The 14566-nt window shown below is 40.8% G+C and overlaps 1 protein-coding gene across 9 annotated transcripts in view; it reads left to right on the top strand.

Moving 5' to 3' along the window:
• Nucleotides 1-14566, top strand: part of zmynd11 (zinc finger, MYND-type containing 11) — a 31834-nt gene that overhangs the window by 11534 nt on the left and 5734 nt on the right. For 4 of the 9 annotated variants that reach the window (XM_084369574.1, XM_084369576.1, XM_084369570.1 and 1 more), the window contains 12 exons: nucleotides 2307-2342; nucleotides 7382-7543; nucleotides 8010-8087; nucleotides 9374-9466; nucleotides 10330-10417; nucleotides 11048-11103; nucleotides 11285-11362; nucleotides 11699-11817; nucleotides 12107-12422; nucleotides 12892-12966; nucleotides 14002-14280; nucleotides 14371-14556. In XM_084369574.1, coding sequence (XP_084225700.1) covers nucleotides 2307-2342; nucleotides 7382-7543; nucleotides 8010-8087; nucleotides 9374-9466; nucleotides 10330-10417; nucleotides 11048-11103; nucleotides 11285-11362; nucleotides 11699-11817; nucleotides 12107-12422; nucleotides 12892-12966; nucleotides 14002-14280; nucleotides 14371-14556 — 1566 coding nt within the window. The remainder of the gene's footprint in view (nucleotides 1-2306; nucleotides 2343-7381; nucleotides 7544-8009; nucleotides 8088-9373; nucleotides 9467-10329; nucleotides 10418-11047; nucleotides 11104-11284; nucleotides 11363-11698; nucleotides 11818-12106; nucleotides 12423-12891; nucleotides 12967-14001; nucleotides 14281-14370; nucleotides 14557-14566) is intronic. The other 5 variants (XM_084369578.1, XM_084369577.1, XM_084369575.1 and 2 more) reach the window with 3 other exon arrangements.

Raw genomic sequence — 14566 nt, 5'->3', positions numbered from 1 at the left:
GATGAAATGTGTGCTCGCTACTTATCTACAGATGTGCCGTTGCTTGAGTTCAAAACACAAATACTCATTTGGTACAGCTCAAAGCGAGGCCTGTCACGATAATCACGTTATCGACTTATCCTATATATCTTTACGACTTATTATATCATATAATATAGTTATCGAGATATGAGGCTTTATGTTGTTTATCGACATAGATTTTGGATATCGTAAACTTGTTTTAAAGGCTGCATTATTGCATGATGATTATTTATTAAAAATCAGATTTTAATATTTTGTTAGTAGTAGTACCACTAGTCATCCTTACAATATTATCGCAGTATCGATATTGGGACTGTTATATTTAATATTTGAAAATATTTCAAATTATTGATGTACAGCTATTATCACAATGTAGCCTTAAATTATTACTATTTTGTTTTGAAACAATAATTGTCCAGCCGTTTGCTGACCTCGATGGTTGCCTTTACATGCGTTTGTTTGTACAAGAATGGTTCCAACATTATGCCACAATAACTAGCAGGGTTTCTCCTACCATTATAAGACTTAATCACATTTTACACATTATTATGGTGTTTTAGTTTTGTTAATTGCAGATTATTTTTTTTCCACATTTGAATTCTAATGTCTGACTATTAAAATGAAAATGTATTGTTACTGCGTTTGAAAAGCTGGTCATTACATTATTATGCTATATTATCATTATATCAGTGGCATAAAATGGTCTTAAAATGACAATAATATTGTTTATCGCAATTAATGTGTCCAGTGTTGTGTAAAGTTCACACAGGTTAAAAAAACGAACTAGTTAATGTTTATTTAGTTTACATTCTTCTATATTAACTTTAAGTCATAATGAAGTAATATAAGGCGCTAGGAAAAAGACTTGGTCTGGTTTTTGTCAACTAACGTGCAGGATGTTGTATATTATATCAAAATATGTCACATACGACATAATAAACATCTCTGAAAAGACGCATGTTGAAAATATAGTCTTACAAAAAGTGGTGACAGGCCTCCTCAAAGCTGTGTCCAGTCCTTGGTATTCAAACACTGCAGACTAGAGTCAAGTATCAAGTGTAAATAACAGTAAGCAGTGTTTGCTTCATTGAATCACATTGTAACATGAGATAACAAGCAATGCTAGCATAGCCGCAGGTTGGTAGCAAGCATCTGTGCGTTCGTAGTATTTTGGTCTTGGTAGTTGTAGTTCTCCTCAGGGGGGGTGTGTTCTGCCGTGTTCTTAACTTCTGTCTGGCATGCTTATTTTCCTTTTTTCCTTCATTTGATTGATGAAACAGTGGAGAGGCAGAGCGAGGGAAGGAGGGGTGGTTGTGGTTTGTGTGTGTGTGTGCTACTTTAGTTTTCTCCATGCCTGCTGCTAGTAACACAGCCGACTGGTTCTTTCGGGTTAGCAGTCGCTCGGTGGACAGAGTTTGAATGTGAGAAACACTGTAAGACCGTTTCTTAGTGGGAGGCGATCCTGTCTCGGCAGGTGCCTGGATTCAATCCAGCTGGCATGTGCTGTGTCCTTGTGTTGACCTCGGGGATATTTACTCAAACAGATAACCACACAGTTTTTACACACTGATCATAACATGTAAGATTGGCACAGTCAAATTCATTAAAGACAAGTTTTTTAAGAATGCACCGCCTCAAGTCAGATCGGATTGAATCCAGGTTTTACCCCAAATGATTACCTTTACCTGTGAATTCATAACCTCAGTTTCATTAAAAAAGAAAAACAGTCGGACGCTCTGTTGATATTTAGAAAGTTTGGTGGTTCAACTAATTTTTTAATCTGTGCACTTGTGATGCATGACAGTGAACATGACATGATGTGTTGATGCACTCTGACAGTAACGACTTACACGCTGTAAAAGAGAGGCCAAACACACATTATTTCATTTAATTTACTAACCCATTATTATGACGAACTTGAGTGAGCTTCCTTGTGCAAACAGTGTATTCATCTTTACACCGTCCTCAGTGACTGTACTTTGTTTGTTTGATGCGCTCAATAACACAGTTATTGTTTTATAGTGGAGGTAGACCATCTCCACTAACATCATAAACAATTCATACACTCATAAAAATAAAACATTTAGCTTTAGGGAAGAAGCAGAGAGGTGATATTTTGCAAAGTAAATGCTATATTTGATATGTGTGGCCCCTCATACATCAAGATATAGATTACTGGGTGGCCCGTAAGATGAAACATGCTGCGTTTCTATATTACATTTCTGATAGTTCTGTCTGTAATATATTTTACCATACCATGTTGTCTTTTCCTTTTAAATTCATAGGAAATGTTGCAAAACACTGAGCAGGAGAGCGTTGTGGTAATATTTGACTTTTATATGATTTTGCATCAATGTGATTTGATTTGCCAGGAATTTATCTGGCAAATAAGCCAACAACAGGCAAACATGTCTGGTTATTTTATTGATTAGCAATACTGTTGTTATATTACCATATATATTGATATTTTGATTTATAATGACTTATACATGATAGAGTATTTTATCCATGGTGCCCACCATGACACTGAAGTGGTACGTAGTAAAAGTTAAATCTATACGATAGGGCTGGGCAATATATTGATGTTAAATTGTTATTGTGATATGAGACTGTGTACCATCTTAAAATGTTGTGGTGATATGATCTAAGTGTTGTCTTTTCCTGGTTTTAAAGGCTGCATTACATTTTCTGAACTGACCAGACTGTTCTACATGTGCTGACACTTACTGACTGATTATTTATGAAAACAAATCTCATTTTGTTAATATTTTGTCATAATACCAATAGTCATCCCTACAATACTGTTGCAAAATCGATATCAAGGTAAAAAATATTGTGAAACTTGATTTTGTCGCCCAGTCAAGAAAAAATATTGAAGTATTATCTCAAGGCCATGTTGCCCAGCCTTAATAAAGGATATCAATTTGAATTTGATGGCTTAAAAAGATAATAAATAAGGATATGGCTCAGTTGATTTGATATCAACCAACTGCTAATAGCCTCAACGTGCAAACAACAGCCAAGATCTTGCAAATTAAGTCAAGAAACGTCCGTCAGAATAGATTTTTATAAGACAGCAATCTGTAGAAATCTTGGTAGAGCTCACAAAAGTGTGATGTTAGTTGGTCTAATTCATTTGGAGCTTATGAATACATCCGACTACAGGTGAAGCCAGTTCACCTCTAAAAGAAGCGGGAGGTGGAGACGAGCTGTGGAGTTGTTTTGTGTAGGTCGTTAGAAGGCACGCTAACCCCGCTGCTCTGCCTCGCTCGGCTCTCTGGCGTGTCCCAGCTTGACACTGACAGCGCAGAGCTGTTCACCAGAGCGGGGAGGCAGCGAGGAGATGGCCAAAGGCAGCCAACCCTCTGACTGCCTCAGCTCCTCCTCTATCACTACCCAAGTCCCTGCCTTTGTTGGCAGCTTTCAAGTCAAGGCCCATTTCTCCCTCCAAAAAGCACAGAGGTATTTCACGGATGTTTAGAGAAGTCTGTGAAAAACAGATTTTCTTGCTTTTTTTTCTTTAGTTTTTTCCTGATTGTACTGGCAAATGTGAGGGATTAAATATCTTTGAACTTGTTTCAGCCCAGTTTTATCAGAATATCTTGACTTTTGCACGGACTAAAAACACTACTTGTTTCAGTATTCTTTTCCCTCGCCGGTGCTCAAACATAACGTCGCTGTAATAATATCTGTTCGCCTCGACCCGAATCCGTACACACTCCTGTCAGCACTCACTTTGCAGAAAACACAGACACTGTGTCCTTGGCTCAGAGAGCTCCGGCCTTTTGAAGTCAGCCACTTGTCTTTCATCAGACAGTCTAACAATAGTGAAGTGCCTGTTGACATTCGACAGAACTCAAGGACCGGTTCTATATTGTCGAGTGTTTGTGTGGGTGAAGAGTCTCTTACGCTCTAAAAAGTAGGAGTCCTTTGAGGAATCTGTGGATGGATTTCACACCTAGATTGGCTTTAATTGTGGACGCTGGAACAATGTTCCTCCCTCAGTTCTTTTAAGTTGGGAATATGTGAACACGGCGGTTGCACTTATTGCTGTCGTTTGTTCACAGACAGAATATGATCTAATTACGATCACGATTTTGTGTTTTGCTCACGTCACAAATCTTTGTTTAGACCAAAGAATGACCGAAAATGCAACAATCAACAAACCTGGTTTATTGTACTGCCTCACACTTGTAAATACAAAGACTTTATCGACTTTGTCGAGCTGGAAGTTGACCTCTTCAGATATCTTGTGCAGATAATATATTTGCAGTGATATAAAGCAGAAAAAAGCAGCAATTCCTTGACTTTTTGAGAAGCTGCAAACTGCCAATCTTGGCATTTTGGCATGACAAAGGGCTTAAACGACTTATACAAATCGTCTGGCTAGCATCCTGTGGATTGTTAAAGGTTAAGGGATATCTGATTCTGGTGAGGTGTCTGACAGTTGTAGATCTGTATCTTATAACAAATGAAGCACGTGGGTTTATTACCGGCACACTCGCACAAGGAGCCAAGGATGTTGTTAGAAAGCCTTTATGTGTGAGGGCATCTCAGAGTTAACACAAAGGAGAAAAAACGCTGAACGACTTCGACCCACGCTGGGTCTTCCTCAGGGCGGTGGAAGCAGAAAGAGGAATCCAAATGCAATCCAGTTGTAGATTATCCTTTTTTAAAAGAGCCACAAGGACCCTGGATTTCAGAGTGTAGAGTGCTTCCTCCTGGCAGGTCCTGCTTCTGATCAGGGTCTTTGGTGTAACAGCCACACTGGCAGCGTGACTGTCAGAGCTGTCTTCGCTCCTTTTGTCCTCATGACTATTTATGGTTGTGTTTGGGTTTTGTTTCACCCCTCGCTTCAGATAAAAATCTGCTCGTCCGTGCTGCAGTCTTCTGCGTAAAGCCTAAAGAATCAGGCTTATTTAGGGGAATGCACTCCCAATTAGATGATCTTCTGTGATCACAACCACGGCGTTGAGCAACCTCTTGTGAACCAGACATCACTGCCATTGTAAGCTAAATCTAGCGTGCTTCCTCCGGTTCAGACCCAGCCTGCAGCACATGAACACATGGAGAACAGATCAAGAAAGTGCTGCTTTTCTTTCTTGCTTTTATTGAGCAGCAGTCAGTCACGACTCTCCTGCTCTCCCCTACCGAGTCGGTCCAGACTGTGAGTGGGAGGAGTTGGACTCTTGACAGATTTGATAAATAGTTGAATTTTTAGCAGATTGTACTTCCTGTCTGCACCCTTCACTTGAACCCCTTAATGAAAATGGGTACAGGGCGGGACTGCTGCAACATGTGTATAAGGATAAAAGGTTGCCTTAAATATATTGTCACATTTTAGCCCAGCTCTCATCCGTACAGGATCTTCCAGAGATCGATTCAGACACTCTATATTTTAATTCCTTGCTTTGAGAAATATAAACACATTATCCTTTAAGCGCAACCCAGTCGCCAAAATAAATGTTACGCTCAGGACGTTTCTGCAAAACCACGTTCAATGTTTCTTCCTTCTTATGTTGCAATTTCACGTTTGTTTAGGTTGAACTTTTTATTTCTCTCTTGTCACAACACTGTATTAATCATCTGCTTAGGTTAAAAACCTCATGCTTTTGCTCAAAAAAACCTGTTTTGGTTGCCACAGTCACAGATGGAGATGGTCCAACTTCCCATGAAAAATAGCAGCTTTTAGCTGGAAATGTCTGCAGGTCTCCTTTTAAAAACACCTGCTTTCGATGCCAAAAAACATTTTAAAAAACACCTGGTTTTGTCACCACAATAGTGTCTGGAAATGTCCCCAGGTGTCCTTTTTAAAAATATTTTCAAACTGCAGTCAGCCATGTGGCAGCCTTGTTGGTTTGTAATAAAGCCGTGTCTCTCCCTTCCACCTCCGCCAGCTAATAAGCATATAATATAAAATGCTACAGTTGACATATCTGTGGTTTGTAGAAATGTTAACAGCTGACATTGTATCCTGGCAACTGGGCTCTGAAATAAGGTCAGCGTTCTCATAACATTGCAACTGCCTCAATAAAGTAGTCTGAAATTGCGCAACTTTTGATTTATAATCAGTAGCTGCTGGATTTAAAAAAGAAAACAACGCAATGAATCTGCCGAAGCGTCAGTGCCAATGTTTGCTACTTGACAGACTTTGATAGTTGGTGCCGTAAGCCAGTAATTATCCAATCAAATTAATTATGACATTTAATTTGAATGTACAAGGCGATGTTTACCTAAAGTGAATAGTGGAGATACTATAAAGCAAAGTGATGAGGTGTGTTGGCAAAGAAAAAACAAGTACAGGGACTACTTACAGATAACAGAAGTGTTGTACGTGTTCACAATACACACAAGTACTTGTCTGGTAGTGAACTAAAAGGATTATAGGTACGGTCAATAAAACCTTCTTTTTTCTGACACCCGGTCAATAAACACTACTTTTCCTGAATACTTTTTTCCTGAAAATGATTCAATGGATCTTTTTTTTGCAGCATTTGGCAATAATACAATTGTAATATTTAACCTGGGTGTAACTCACACCAGCTTTCTTCCCCTGTGGGCGCCCAGCAGCTCCATAAGGGGACAAAAATGGGCTAGCTTCTCGCTACCCAACAGTATTTTTCATAGAAGGGCAGTTTTATTATTCTCATCCATTTTTCTTCCAAGATCTTTTCAGCTGGTTCACAGTTTGAATTAGAAACCTTTTGGCTAAATGCTGTGAACTCCATTCTGTCACCACCTGCTGTCCACAAGGCCGGTGTGACTAAACTAGCTCCACAAAAATCACTTCAGTTTCCTAACTCTTCCTTTAGTGAACACACTTTGCTATTATTGCATATATCCACTGGAAAGCAAAGAGATGAAATATTTTGAATTTCTCCGTGGACTGGGTGAAAGTTTCTTTCATATATAAAATTTGCATTTAGACTGCCTCGTGCAGAATTTCAATGAAATGGTGCATTTTATTTTGACATTGGTGAAATTCACTGGGGAATAAGAGTGTGCGTAGATATCCCAACCATCTGGAGTTGTTCGGTCGCCCCTTGCTGGGATTTATCAACGCATGTTTTCAGTGCAGTACCAGGAGTTGTTGGATTGTTGCATTTTGGAGCCTTCGCAATTTAAAAAAAGTGAACATTTTGTATATTTTGCAGCCATTTTCCCAGGAGGTCAGCCAAGTTCTTTTGTATTTAGCCATTGACGTTACCTTTAATCTTCTCAATCATCATAAATCTGTCAATCTGAGAGTCAGTTTAATTAAGGATGGAGGATGGAGAGAGTTGTTTTCCTCCCCTGCCGTGGTTGGCGGGTTGGAGGGGGGGGTCACCCAAACTTGTGCTCTGCTGTGCCTTCCCTGCAGGAGTGGGAGACGGAGAGCCACGACTGGTACTGCTTCGAGTGTCACCTACCGGGCGACGTCCTCACATGCGACAACTGCTTCCGGGTGTATCACCTCAAATGTCTGTCGGAGGAGTTCAAGCCCAGAGATGGAGGATCCCACTGGCAGTGTGTTGTCTGCAGGGTGGGTGTAGCCTTTAAAGGTTGTATGTCTACTTTTTAATGACTAGTGAGTATATTTTAACGAAGGAAAGACATTTGTTGATGTCTGTCAGTCGTTAGCATCATCTCTGTACTGGTAACTACTGTAACAATGCCAGAAACACAGGATGCACATAGAGGATGAGCTGAAAGAGAAAAAAGCAGGAACAAACCTGTAATTTAAAAACTATAATTTCAAAATAAAGGTCCAGTTCCTGATACAGAGAGAAATCAGACTACGATTTAGTCGTTATCTCTACTCTTCCAGTCATTTGTAGCTTCACTTCTACTGTCGGGTTCATGCCTTTGCATATTTTTATTGTGTCTGAGGACATTGAATTTATGTCATGGCCATATTAAGTTCAAGTACATTTGTTACAGCTGTTGTTTTACAGCTTGCCCCCTCTCTTTTCTCTTCCTCCACACCATCCCTCCTCTCCTTCCTGCAGGGGAGTAAAAAGAAGAACCTGAACAAACAGGAGATGAGTAAATACCTGCGCTTCATCGTCCAGCGTATGAAGGAGAGGGTGAGAACAGCCATGATATTTATTTACGCCTATGATTTTATCCACGTTTAACAAACTATTGAATCCTTTTAAAAAAAACATTCAGCCGCTGAAGAAATGTTTTAGTAAATATTTTCAAACTGACCCTGGTCATTTTAAAAAGGTTTGGATGTCCAGATTTTAGAAATGGGTAATTGAATTCTGTTTGTTTTGAGTTCCTTTTCTTATTGAACCCCGTGGCTCTGAATTCTTGTCATATTTTGACAAAAAATATGTCGGCAAAAAACATTTTTATCCTGCAACTCGCAGGGCCGCAGTGATTCTGTCCTGCATCTCTTGGCCATGCCTTTGACAACTTGTCCTAGGCCTTATTCTTTAATTCGGGTTTGTACAAAGTCGGGAAAATCTGGGAAAAGCTTAATTCTAAGTGTTTTTAAAGGTTAGGAATATGCCTGAGTATAACACTAACCCTCAAAAAATGCTTGATTTTCTGCATAATCCAGTGTATCATCGCCATTATACCTTGAAACAAAGGCATTGTCATGTTTGTTTGTTGTCTCCCGGCATCAAAATTAGCAAGAATTACATAAACATGATCAAACAACTGACAATATACATGACTGCTGTGGGTGTAAAGGGATTTTGTGAACTTAATGTTTTGCAATTGCATTTAGAGCAGTAGTAGTTTTTGTGTTAGAAAAGTACCTATATGTTACCCTTTTAAAAAGATGTATATATACCCTGTTAAATGGCAGCATAGATTTGTTTACATGATGTCTTGGTTCCCCTCCTGACTGTCTGCTTGTTTTGTATGTGACGATGTGTTTCTCTTCCTTTAGTTAATAATAATGACTGTAAAAGTCTAACTTCTGCCACTGTAGTTGCACTTATAGGCCTTAATTCTGCACTCAGTCTGCTGTAAAACATCCCTTTCATTCTGCTCCCATTACACCAGCCGTCCTCTGTCTCTTCATATATTAGCTCTCCAGTTGCTCGCTCATCTCCTCTATCCTTTCTTCAATCTCCCCTCACTGTCCAACCTCTGCTCCATAAAAGTTGTGTTAAATCTCATTACTTATCCTCCACCTCTCTTGTCCTCCCCTTCCTGTCTCCCTTCATCCCACCGCTCACTATAAAAAAAACGGTATCAAATCTCATCTCATTTAGCCTCCACGTTGCCTCCATCTCTTTAGGTCTCCCATGTGTCCCTGCTTCATTACTCCATCTAACACCCTCCTCCTCCTCCTCCTCCTCCTCCTTCTCTCTGTAAAGTGGTATTAAATCATTATCCGTCCTCTACATTGCAGGCAGTGGACCTGAACAAGAAAGGCAAAGACACTAAACATCCCATGTACAAACGGCTGATCCACACTGCGCTGGACGTCGCGAACATCCAGGAGGTAACTGTGAAGCCCAGCGTCATCCTGTGAAAGCCCCATTTTATTTTATTTTATTGGACCTTAAGGGAACATCCACTTTATGTCCTGTCCTTCTCTTTCCAGTATTAAAAAAAACTAGACTACTGCCTATATTGACATTTTAGCAAAATAAAGTTAAATTAGCTATTAGCAGTTTCTTCTTGCATCGTACTCATGAATGTTCAGACAGCTACTGGATTACTTTGATACGGAAGAAAACTTTAAAAATGTGATTTTATGATTTCTATGTGGATTTATGCATGTTTACGTTGCTGATGAGATAATCTTGTTTTTATAACAATTAAATTTTTTTTTAAATCTATTGATGAAATTTGAGTGTTTCAGCAGCAAAAGGACAGAAATAAGTACAGATAAATGTGTATGTGTGTGTGTGTGTGTGTGTGTGTGTGTGGTTGTGTGTGTGGTCAGGCATGATTCTGCTGTGCTGTGGTCAGTGGTGCATCACACCCAACCTCTGCCAGACACACTGGAGCTCTGCCCAGACCTGTGTGTGTTTGAGAGAGAGAGTGAGTGTGTGTGTGTGTGTGTGTGTGTGTCTGTGTGTGTGTGTCTGTGTGTGTCTGTGTGTGTCTATGTGTGTGTGTGTGTGTGTGTGTGTGTGTGTGTGTGTGTGTGTGTGTGTTAATAAGTACACTGCCCTCTCCTGGACCTCCCTCGTGTCGGTCACCAAACACACACACATATGCCCAGCATGTGAATAGACCTCTTTGTACTCATTCCCCTCTCTTTCTGACGAACTTTCTCTCTCTTTCCATATTTTTGACTCTCTCTCCCTCTCTCCCCCTCTGTCTGTCTGTCTCTCTCTCTCTCTCTCTCTCTCTCAGAACCTGACTGAAGGAAAATATAAAACTTTCGAGGAGTTTAAAGCAGACGCTCAGCTGATTGTCCACAACACGGCCATCTTATATGGAGGTAGGTCAGAGTTGTACACATTTGAATACGTTGACCTGTGTGGTTGACATTAGCCCCTCTCACATCGCCTTCTTGAGGCGGCAGTATTGCGCCATTATTCTGCCTCGCTGTCTGTATAAAAGGCGTAATGGAGGGACAGTTTATGTTCCACTGAAATTAAAGAGAAATGTCCCACAAAGCGACGGTACAAGACCAAACAACAGTAATGTGGTGGCAGGTAGAGTCTTCGGCATCTTATGTGAGAGAAAAAAAGCCAAATTTCTTTGTTGTCTATATAACTTATAGACAACTTATAGATAACTTAAAGTTATATAACAAAAAATCACCAAATTTAATGTGGAGAAGTCTCCATGACCCCCGGGAGAACAGCGTCCCTGTCTGCGAGTGAGATGTGTCACTTTCCACGATGCCTGGTGTGTCAGGACCTCAATCACAACACTTTATAATGGCATCAATATGATTATAAACAGTTTGCTGAGACATTTTTAGATTTACAGGTGGAAACACGCAAAAAAATGGGTTAGGGTTTCAACTTTTTGATGTGTGCCGTCAAACGTCTTTTCGTTCCACAATGCTCTTCCTTAACATTACTGAACTCTTGATTTATCTTCGTTTCTTTGTGTTTTGCAGTTAACAGCGACCAGGCAGAAATTGCACGGCTGCTCTTCAGCGACACGTGCCATGAGGTATTGATGCTTTAGTTTCTTCTAGTGGGATTTAATTTCACTGTTTTTTTTTTTTAAGAGCTTATTGGTGTGTTTCCTTTTGATTTTTAAAAAAATGTGGAGTTCAAATGTATCCAGAACGTTTAACACTGAACTTTTCTTTCTTTCCCATCTCCCTCTTTGTGTATCTTTTCTCCTCCAGTTGAACGAGTTGTTGTTGTGTAAGAACTGTTTCTACCTGTCGAACGCCCGGCCGGACAACTGGTTCTGTTACCCCTGTGTGAGTACAACCACACCTGCGAACTACAGACCGAAGTACAGCTTCTGTGGACCAAACTGTGTTTTATAACAAAGGCAGCAACACACAGATTTATCCTGACAGCAAAAGCATTAGGTTTATTTTAATGAAAGTATTATTTTGTACACATCTCCCTCTAAAATCCATTTAATTCAACAGAACAGCTCATATTTTAAGAGTCGTGGTTTGATCTGAAAGAGAGTGGATCAAAGCTCAGGTGTATTCGCACAGCCCAATGTCACTGTCAGGTAGAAATACACCTCTGGGTCGTATCTTTGTTCTATCAGGTTTCTTTTTTTGTGTGTGTTCACCCGGCAGAGCCCGAGCCACGACCTGGTGTGGGCCAAGATGAAAGGATTTGGCTACTGGCCGGCCAAAGTCCTTCAGAGGGAGGACAACCAGGTGGACGTACGCTTCTTCGGCCACCAGCACCAGAGGTTAGCACAGCTGGCAGACATCACAACAACACCCGGCGTCACTTTTCTGTTTGATTGTCTCTCAGCAGGCATCTCTCTTAGACCCCCGATTCAATGAGGAAAAACATGCCCTGTTGAGAAAAATAAAGATGGAAGAAACCGCTTTCAAAGCTAAAAGAGAACTTCAATTTAAATCACACTTAAAAAGTAAAACAAGGTTATCGAAAAGTAACTGAAACACTATTAAAAAAAATTGAAACAAATTCAGATGCAGTGCTGTTTGGTTAACACGGAGCACTGTCTCCACCAGAGCGTGGATCCCCGCAGACAACATCCAGGACATCAAGGTGAGCGTCCAGCAGCTGCAGGTGAAGCGCAGCAACGGCTGGAAGAAGGCGTGCGAGGAGCTGGAGGTGTACCAGCGCTTCCTGAGGGAAGGCCGCTTCTGGAAAACAAAGATGGAGGACGCCAACATGCCACACCAGCATCTCCAGCCGAACCAGAACCAGAGCCAGCGGCAGCAGCAGCAGGAAGGCAGCGGGAGGACGGAGAGGCTGGAGCGGACGGAGCGGACGGACGAGGCCGAGTCCAGCATCTCCTCCACCAGCAACGAGCAGGTCCGACATGTAGGTTAACAGACGCTTCTTTTAATGTTGGCTCGTTCTTATGATTTAGATTTTTACAGTTTTCATTTAAAAAGTGACACTAAACTGCTATTTATGGATTATTTTCAGTCGATTAATCTGTCACTTATTGTTGTGAAGCTTATGCAGACCACTGTTCTGCAGTAGTTTAGAGAAAAAGGAGGAAAAATGATAAATAAAAGGGAAACACAACAACTGTAGGTGAAATATATTGATGTTAAAATTAAACAAACTGGATTACTGTCAAGATAAATACAGCGAATAGTGCCACCTGGTGGCTGAACTGCACATTGTTACTACATAGTATAGGTGTTCGGTATTGTGCACAATGTTTTGGGAGGTAAACATTATGTAGTTTATTTATCGTAATCATCCATTAATCATCATCATCAATCAGCAGAAAATGACAACCAGTGTTGACGCTTCTTTTTGTCCCTCCTTGTTTTCCCAGCTCAAAAGCAGCCAGGAGCCCAAGGCCAAGAAGAGCCGTCGATCTCAAATGGTCGAGCCCAAAGAAGAAGCCAGTGTAAGTGAGACTGTCATCACAACGATTATCAGTGAAAATATTTGTGAATAGTTGGATTCATTTATTGGCAGATATTGTGGCTGATATTAGTTTATTCTAGATGTATCGAACAAGTCAGACAAGATTTGTTCAAATACTTCATATTTGCAGAACTCTTTTTTGTTTTTTTGTCTGTATAAGGTAGGTTAGGTTTTTTTTAATTCTTGGTTTCAAGTCCAGTATTGGAGCTAAAATGTTGGATTTGTCAGAGGATTTGTGACGACATTAAAAAGGTTTTGTATTCTGGCTCTCTTACTCTGACTGGCTGCCATTCGCTGTTTAATATTACTAGATCAGCTTTATTGTCTTTGTTACAGGTTTTCAGTGACGTTAACAAAAAAGTGGCTGTTGATAGCTAAATGTTTTGTTTCCTGGAAGCCAGTCTTGAAGAAGGTTGCAAGCAGCGATCATTATCGAGTAATCGTTCAGTCCATAAAGTATGTAAAATAAAATGTGCTCATCACAATTTCCCAGAGCCTAAGTGACGTCTTTACATTTCTTATTTCGTCCAACCAACAAACCAAAACCCCATAGTTTCAGAAAGACAAAGAAGAGCAGCAAATCCTCACATTTAAGAAGCTGGGACCAAAAAGCACTTTTTTTGCTTGAAAAATGACTGAAATGATTAACCTATAATCAAAATAGTAGGTAATCATGTAATAGTTGCATCTCTAGTGCTCATCGTCTCACAATGTACACGTTTTAACAGAAACTTAAATTAATTGAACAGTTTTCTGTGGTTAATATTCTGTGCCACTTATGCAAGTTGCAATAATTTAATTATGTCATGATGAATAATTGTTCCGTACTGCTCTGAAGAAATAAAAAAATAGTTATTTTAATGAATATCCTCGGGCCATATTGTCACTTATGGTTTCCCATCATATTTTAATACTTTGGCAGGCATTAAATTGGGTCTAGATCTTTAAAAGCCATTCAGACGTTCTGTGCTTCAGTAAAAAATTAAAATGTCTTCCCCTTTCTCCTCTCCACCAGGATCCGGAGCCGGAGATGGAGGCGGTCAGCTCCAGTCAGGAGATCCCGGTGTCGTCGGCGCCGCAGCAGCCGGAGAAACTGTCGGTGTCCACGCAGACCAAGAAGGCCAACGGAGGGTCGCCGCGCACACTGCACCGCGGCACCCAGACCAACAGCGACGGCGCCTGCCAGAACATGTGCCACGAGAAGTACACCAAGGTCTTCAATGACGTCAAGGAGATGATGAAGGCGGACAACAAGAGGGAGACGGAGCGGGTGGTCAGAGAGGCTCTGGAGAAGGTTTGTTAAAGTCCGATGGTTGTCGAGGTTTGAATCTCTGAGAGTTTGGGGTAAAAAGCCAGCGTGTCCCGTCTGTCTGTGTCCCTTCAGCTCCGTGCAGAGATGGAGGAGGAGAAGCGTCAGGCGGTGAGTAAGGCGGTGGCCGGAGCTCAGGCGGAGATGGAGAGGAAGTGTAAGCAGGTGAAGGAGAAGTGTAAAGAGGAGCTGGTGGAGGAGGTGAAGAAGCTGGTGGCGCAACACAAACAGCTCATCTCTCAGACCAAGAAGAAGCAGTGGGTGAGTTCTG

This window comes from Pagrus pagrus (assembly GCF_965226575.1).
Source record: "Pagrus pagrus genome assembly, chromosome: 12".
Taxonomy (NCBI): Eukaryota; Metazoa; Chordata; class Actinopteri; order Spariformes; family Sparidae; genus Pagrus; species Pagrus pagrus.
The sequence above is the reverse complement of the archived record's forward strand: the minus strand, read 5'-3'. Positions and strand labels throughout refer to the sequence as shown.